Below are 6,375 nucleotides of genomic sequence, written 5' to 3'. Positions count from 1 at the left end.
GAGTTCCTTATAGATTCTGGATATTAACCCTTTATCTGATATGTCATTTGCAACTATCTTTTCCCATTCCGTTGGTTGCCTATTAATTTTCTGGGTTGTTTCCTTTGCTGTGCAGAAGCTTTTAATCTTGATGAGGTCCCAACAGTTTATTTTTGCTCTTGATTCCCTTGCTTTTGGGGATGTGTCAAGTAAGAGGTTGCTGCGGTGGAGGTCAAGGAGGTTGTTTCCTGCTTTCTCCTCTAGGGTGTTGATAGTTTCCTATCTCGCGTTCAGGTCCTTTATCCATTTTGAGTTTATTTTTGTGCATGGTGTGAGAAAATGATCTAGTTTCATTCTTCTGCATGTTGCTGTCCAATTCTCCCAAGGGTGTTGGTGATTTTAAAAGTATAAAGAATGATGTAACTGACCCCTGGGTACCTTCCTCTCAGAATTGGCATAAATTTTTTTATTCATATTGACTTAGAGTTTTCTTAAATAAAAGTAAAACACTGTATGTATACAAAGTTATATATAGAAACGCATCCTGGGCTATTGCCTAGGCTCTGCCAGCTGTAGTACATTACACCCCCCCACCCCTGCCCCGGGCTCCGTGCCTCCCCACCTCCAAGACAGCCATTGCTTGAATTGGCTGTATGCCTTTTTTTTTTTTTTTTAATGTTTATTTTTGAGAGAGAGACAGTGTGAGCAGGGGAGGGGCAGAGAGAGAGGGAGACACAGAATCCGAAGATAGGCTCCAGTCTCTGAGGTGTCAGCACAGAGCCCGACGTGGGGCTCAAACCCACAAACTGTGAGATCATGACCTGAGCCGAAGTTGGACGCTTAACCGGTAGAGCCACCCAGGTACCCCAGTTTTGTTTTTTTTTTTTTTTTTTAAAGAAATACTTTGAAAAAAATTTTTTAATGTTCATTTATTTTTGAGAGAGAGAGAGAGAGAGAGAGAGTGTGTGTGAGCAGGGGAGGGTCAGAGAGAGGGAGACACAGAATCTGAAGCAGGCTCCAGGCTCTGAACTTTCAGCACAGCGCCTGACTCAGGGCTCCAACTCCCACACTGTGAGATGATGACCTGAGCTGAAGTTGGATGCTTAACCGACTGAGCCACCCCAGTGCCACCCCCCACCCCGCTTTTTAAAAAAAGTTTATTTTGAGAGAGAGTAAGTAGGGGGAGCAGAGAGAGAAAGATGGAGAATCCCAAGCAGGCTCCAGGCTGTCAGCACAGAGCTGGTTGTGGGGCTCAGTCTTACGAACTGCAAGATCATGACCTGAGCCAAAGTTGGCTGCTCAACCGACCTAGTCGCCCGGACGCCCCTGCAGTGATGTTTTATGTGTTGCGTAAGTGTGTGAAGAAACAGCTTTGTACCTTATGTGTTATGCTCCAGTGTGCTTTTCCACCTGCTTCTGGGTGTGTTCTTGGCCCACACCTTTCTCCTGTGGCACCTTCATCCTGTGAACACGTAGCTCCCACAGAGGTCATGTGGCCTGTCCAGTGGCCATCCTTGCACAGATATCCACGCATGTGCAAGGGTCCTCCTGGCCATGCTGGGAGCACAGTGTGTGTGGGGTCGTGTCAGGGTCGTGTCTACGCATGCGCGAGGGTCCTCCCACCTGTGGGCGCTTCACCCCTGAGGGCGTCCAAGCCAGTGCTCCTCAGCCCTTCCCCTTCTGCACTCATGTGGCAGCCCCAGGACCCTGGGGGCCAGAGACCTGGAGGCCAGACCACGCTGCGGTATTTGAAACCCCCCAGGAGGGTCTGTGCAGGAGGTGAAAACCGGCTTTGGGCCCTGGGAGGGACAGCCACTGGGGGGTGTAGGTGCCACCTCCCCTGTGGGGCTGCAGCCTAGGGGACACTGGCCTGGGTCTCTCAGGCCTCATCTGGGGAGGGGCACTTGGAGCCCCTGGGACTCTAAGAGAAAAGGGCCACCTTCTCGGGCTCTGGACTTCTGGAAGGTGTTATGAGGTGAATCTCATGCAATAGCCCCATCCTTGATGGAGGAAAAGCTTGGGGGCTAGGACATCACTTTAGATTCATTTTTAAATGTTTCATCTTCTGGGTATGGCCCTGTGGTGGTGCAAGTGCCCTGGGGTGCACAGCCCTGGGGTCCATCCTTCTCAGAGGAGAAAGTGGGGCAGGGCAGGTTGGGGGAGGCTTCCACCTGCGCCCTCCAGCCCTGCCCTGCCCCCCGTGCCAGCCCCTGCCTTCCCCCCTTCGTCCCCCTACTTCTCCCCCGCCCCCACTCCTGCCCCTCCCACCTGCTCCTCCCTTCCCCTCTGCCCTTGCTGCCTCCTCTTGCCTGCCCCCCATCCCTGCCTGTCCCGACCAGGTGCTCCCCTCCCCCCGCTCCTCCTCCCCCCGCTCCCCCTCCTCCCGCTCCCCCTCCCCCCTCTGGACTGCTGTTGCCTGCCAGTGGCTGGCCCGCTCTGCAGCAGGCACTGGGGAGCAGGAGCAGCGGGCGCTGGGCGGGCAGCCTCACATTGCGGCTCCGGCTCAGCGGCCAGCCTGGCCTCCCGCAGACGCAGCCTCCTGCTGGCTGCAGAGAAGCAGGCTTCCTCCGGGAGGGCTAGGTCTCCGGTAAGACAGCGCCCACGCTCCAGCCCGCCTGCCTCACGTCCTGGCCTCTGGTCCCCATGGAATGGTTGTAGCAAGGGAGGCTGCAGATGGGGCGCATGGAGGCTGTGGGGAGGGCAGTGGGCAGAGGGCTCAGAGGGAAAGTGTGGGGGTCAGCTCTGCTCAACGGCCTCCTAGGCTCCATCTGGCTTCTTGGCTGTCTTGCAGCCTTAGGTGAACAGAGCGCTTCCTGTGTGTTTCAAGGGGGGGTATGTGCACCAGTGTGTGTGTGTTTGCATGCGTGTGTGTGCGTGTCTGTTCTTTCTGACCTGGCTGTGTCGGGGAGTAGGTAGCCTTGGGAGGGAGCAGCTGTGCCATCCTAGACAGAGACTAGCTGGCTACGGGGACTGGGGGTCGGGGGCAAATAGCTTCCCCCTTGTAAACTGGGGTAGGGGGCTGTGAATATTTCTTGTTGCATCTAATCACAGCATGCACTAATGTACGTATACCCCCCCCCCCACATACTCATGTACCCACGGGAACATGCATGTGCAGACACACAGGTGGGCTGGCAGGGCTTTGGGGACAGTGCAGTGACATACAGTAGCCCCTTGGTGGCCCAGGAGAAGTCGATGCAGCCGGTTTGGCGTCCCAAGGGGATGGCCGCCGTGCGGCTAGCTGGGGTGGGTTGTTGGGCTCCTGTGGGCGTCTCTGCACATGGACCCTCCCCTCTCGGGGGGGAGCCTCAGGTGCCTGGCCTCACGGGGATGGGGCCTTGTGGCCTCCCCCACGTCTGTTGACAGAGCAGCAGCTGACCAGTGTTGGGAGTGGGCCCGGAGGGGAGGCCTCAATTAGGCTCGGACTGTTCACCCCGCTGTTGCTTCTGTTTTCAGGGATAAACGCCCAAGCCCGGAGGCTGCAGCGGAGCCGTGCCAAGGGAACCCCAGCCCTGGCGTCGGGCACTGCCCAGAGCCCCCCCACATCCCGGCTGCGCCGCACTGTCAGCGAGACCAGCCTGAGCTCGGCCACCGCTCAGGGCCCCGAGGACGGTGGCCTGGACACCATGCGCTACTCCTTGTATGAGTCGCCCCACCTGCTGCTTCTGCAGGGCTACAGCCAGCAGCATGTGAGCGCCGCTCCCCACCCCCCCCACCAGCCTGGCCGCCCCAGCCTGCTGACCAGGAGCGCCTGCTGGGTTCCTTACCGCAGATGGCCTCCGCTGGCCGTTAGCCTTGTCAGCTGTGCACTCCTGTGGCTACAGTCGCTCTGGGGATGAGGAGGCTGGAGAAATGGGGTGGTGGGGACCACCACGCGGGCCCATCCTAGTTTCTGGAAGAAGTGTGGGCTTCCCCTGTGCTTTGTTTCCGGAGCATTCTATGTCCAGGCTCCAGGAGGATGCAGCAGGGGAGAGGGCTCACCCGGTACTGGGCTCCTTTTCAGAGAAATGTCTGCCACCTTCCAGATGGCATCTCGGGCCATGACCTGCCCTGGCTTTGGGGTCCCGGACACAGGTCTGCCCACTTGTCCAGACGATGGTGGATGCTTGGCCGGCAGCTCCCGTGGTGCACAGCCTCAAGTGTACAGCAGGGAGCCTCCTCTGCCCCCCACCCTCCAGCATTTCCCACCACTTCTGCCGGAGCCCTTGGCCAGAGGGGTGTGGCCCTTGGAAGCTTCTGTGTCACCTCAGCTTTTCCTTCCCTGTTCTCTTGTTAGTGCTGATGTGCTGAGACCCCTCCACCCCTCTTCCCCCCACCCCCCGGCTCCATCCTCCAGGCCTGCTGTGCGACGGTGGGGCTGGTGGCGCTCAGGTCTTAGTCCACCAAACTGGGCCTTGCGTTGTCTGAGTGATAGGAATTGACAAGAGGCTGGATGAGGGTCCAGGCGAGGCCATTCCGGGGTGGAGACTCTGCACCAAGAGGTCAGGCAGAGTTTCCTTGAGAAACTTTGGTAGGGAAAGGGTGGTGGCTAACCTTGTAGGTGAGGGTTTTCTTGGCACCCGCATACTTCGGGTCCCACTTTTCCATACACTGCCTGTCAAGTGTCTACCCCGGCTGTGATTTTTAGCCTGTAAATGGGGGGAAGTTAAGTTGAGGGCTTGCCTGGTGGTCACCGCTTACATTCAGGCCAGCGTCGGGGGCCTGTGGTGGTGCAGACTGGCAAGGGCCAGCTCTCACGAGTCCCTCCAGGCGCCGACTCACTCCTTAGGTTGGCGTCCTGTAAGATGCAGTGCTCGGGAAACAGACTCGAGTTTTTTCTTGGGGAGTTTTTCTTATGGTTTCGTTGCATTGCATTGGGTTTGTGGGGGAGGCTATCCCTGTTTTATCTCCTGAGGCGTCGTCGGCCCTTGCTAAGCCGGAGCCCCAGAGGAGGGTGCTTGTGCACAGCTTGGCATGGGTCACCCCGGGGCCTGGTGGCATGTGCCTGGAAACCAGTGTGTGTGCCCAGCCCAGCCCCTGTCTGGCCTCTGGCATCGTATAGCTGGAGTCAACCCTGGGTGTCCAGTGTGCCGCGGAGGCTCCTCTGGGAAGCCCTCCTCCCCCGGGGACCATGGGTGCCCAGTGCAGGGCAGGCATGGGGCAAGCAGCAGGGTGGGAAGGGCTCCAGGGCAGGGGTGGCTCAGGATGGCAGTCCTGGCCCCAGGGCTTAGGTAACGGGGAGCCAGATCACCTTTTCAGGTCTTCTCGTTGACTTGCCCGAGGGTGTCCCACCCCTGAGATCTCGTGTCTGCATTTCAGGACAGCCTGGTGTACCTGCTTAACCGGGAGCAGCACACGGTGGGCCAGAGGACCCCTTCCAGCAAGCCCAGTGTCAGCCTCTCGGCCCCAGACATCCTGCCCTTGCACTGCACCATCCGCAGGCACCGGCCTCCAGGCCCGGAGCAGGCAGAGAGCAAGCTGGTCCTGGAGCCCGTTGCCGGCGCACCTGTTTCCGTCAACTTCTCGGAGGTGGGGGGCCGGGCCGTGGTGCTGCGCCACGGGGACCTGCTCTCCCTCGGCCTCTACTACCTGCTGCTGTTCAAGGACCCGGCGCAGGCCCAGCCCCTGCCTGCCCAGGCCCTGGCCCGCCTGCGGGCGGTGCCGCGGAGCTGCAGGACGTGCGGCGCAGCGCTCCGGGCTCGGGGTGCCCCCCGCTCTGGCTCCACGCACGCCGCCCTGCCCCGACCAAGGCCACTGCACCTGGAGTTTGAGCCCGAGGTGGAGGACGCGCTGCTGCAGAGGATCATGACACTGATCGAGCCCGGCGGTGACGACCACAAGCTGGCCCCCGCCTTCCTCCTCTGCCTGTGCATCCAGCATGTGGCCACCCGCCTGGAGCCCGGCTCATTCGGGCAGCTCCTGCTCAAGATAGCCACAGTGATCCGAGAGACCGTCTGGGTCAGTTCTGGGGTGCCAGTGGCTCTGGGTGGGGCCTGGGGGCTGAGCTGGGTGCGGGATGTGGGTGCCCAGAGGATGTCACTGGTCTGCCCGTCCACACCCAGGGAGCCGGGAGTATCTGCTGTGGCACTTTGTCTTTGGGGGGTCAGCTGTGGCATTGTGCACTCTGGTCCCCAAGACCTCCCCAAGACCCAGCCACAACCTGAACCCCCAAGCCTCAGATACCCATTTGGCCCGAGTGCCCTGTGCTGTCTGCCTGGACCGTTTGGGGCTTGGCCACCACTGTGCTGTGGAGCCGGCATCAGCTCGGCGGTAGGGGCCCAGGGCGGGTCGACGCTGGGACATTGAAAGGCGTGCCTCCCTCAGGGTCTCGAGACCACAGCACCCCACCTTTGGGCAGAACTGGCTGTGGACCAGCCTGTGCCCTGTGGGAGGCTCATTTGCATCCCTAGGCTCTGC

At 59.7% G+C, this 6,375-nt stretch overlaps 1 protein-coding gene across 1 annotated transcript in view; it reads left to right on the top strand.

Annotated features, from left to right (window-relative positions):
- The window catches only part of RADIL (Rap associating with DIL domain), a 132,529-nt gene that overhangs the window by 104,542 nt on the left and 21,612 nt on the right, over positions 1–6,375 (top strand). The window contains exons 9-10 of the mRNA XM_039226156.1: positions 3,436–3,668; positions 5,278–5,916. Of these exons, the coding sequence (XP_039082087.1) occupies positions 3,436–3,668; positions 5,278–5,916 (872 nt within the window). The remainder of the gene's footprint in view (positions 1–3,435; positions 3,669–5,277; positions 5,917–6,375) is intronic.

The sequence above is a fragment of the Hyaena hyaena genome, unplaced genomic scaffold (assembly GCF_003009895.1).
Source record: "Hyaena hyaena isolate Hyena2069 unplaced genomic scaffold, ASM300989v1 scaffold_20, whole genome shotgun sequence".
NCBI lineage: Eukaryota > Metazoa > Chordata > Mammalia > Carnivora > Hyaenidae > Hyaena > Hyaena hyaena.
Note: the sequence above shows the minus strand (reverse complement) of the source record. Positions and strands in the feature narration are given on the sequence as shown.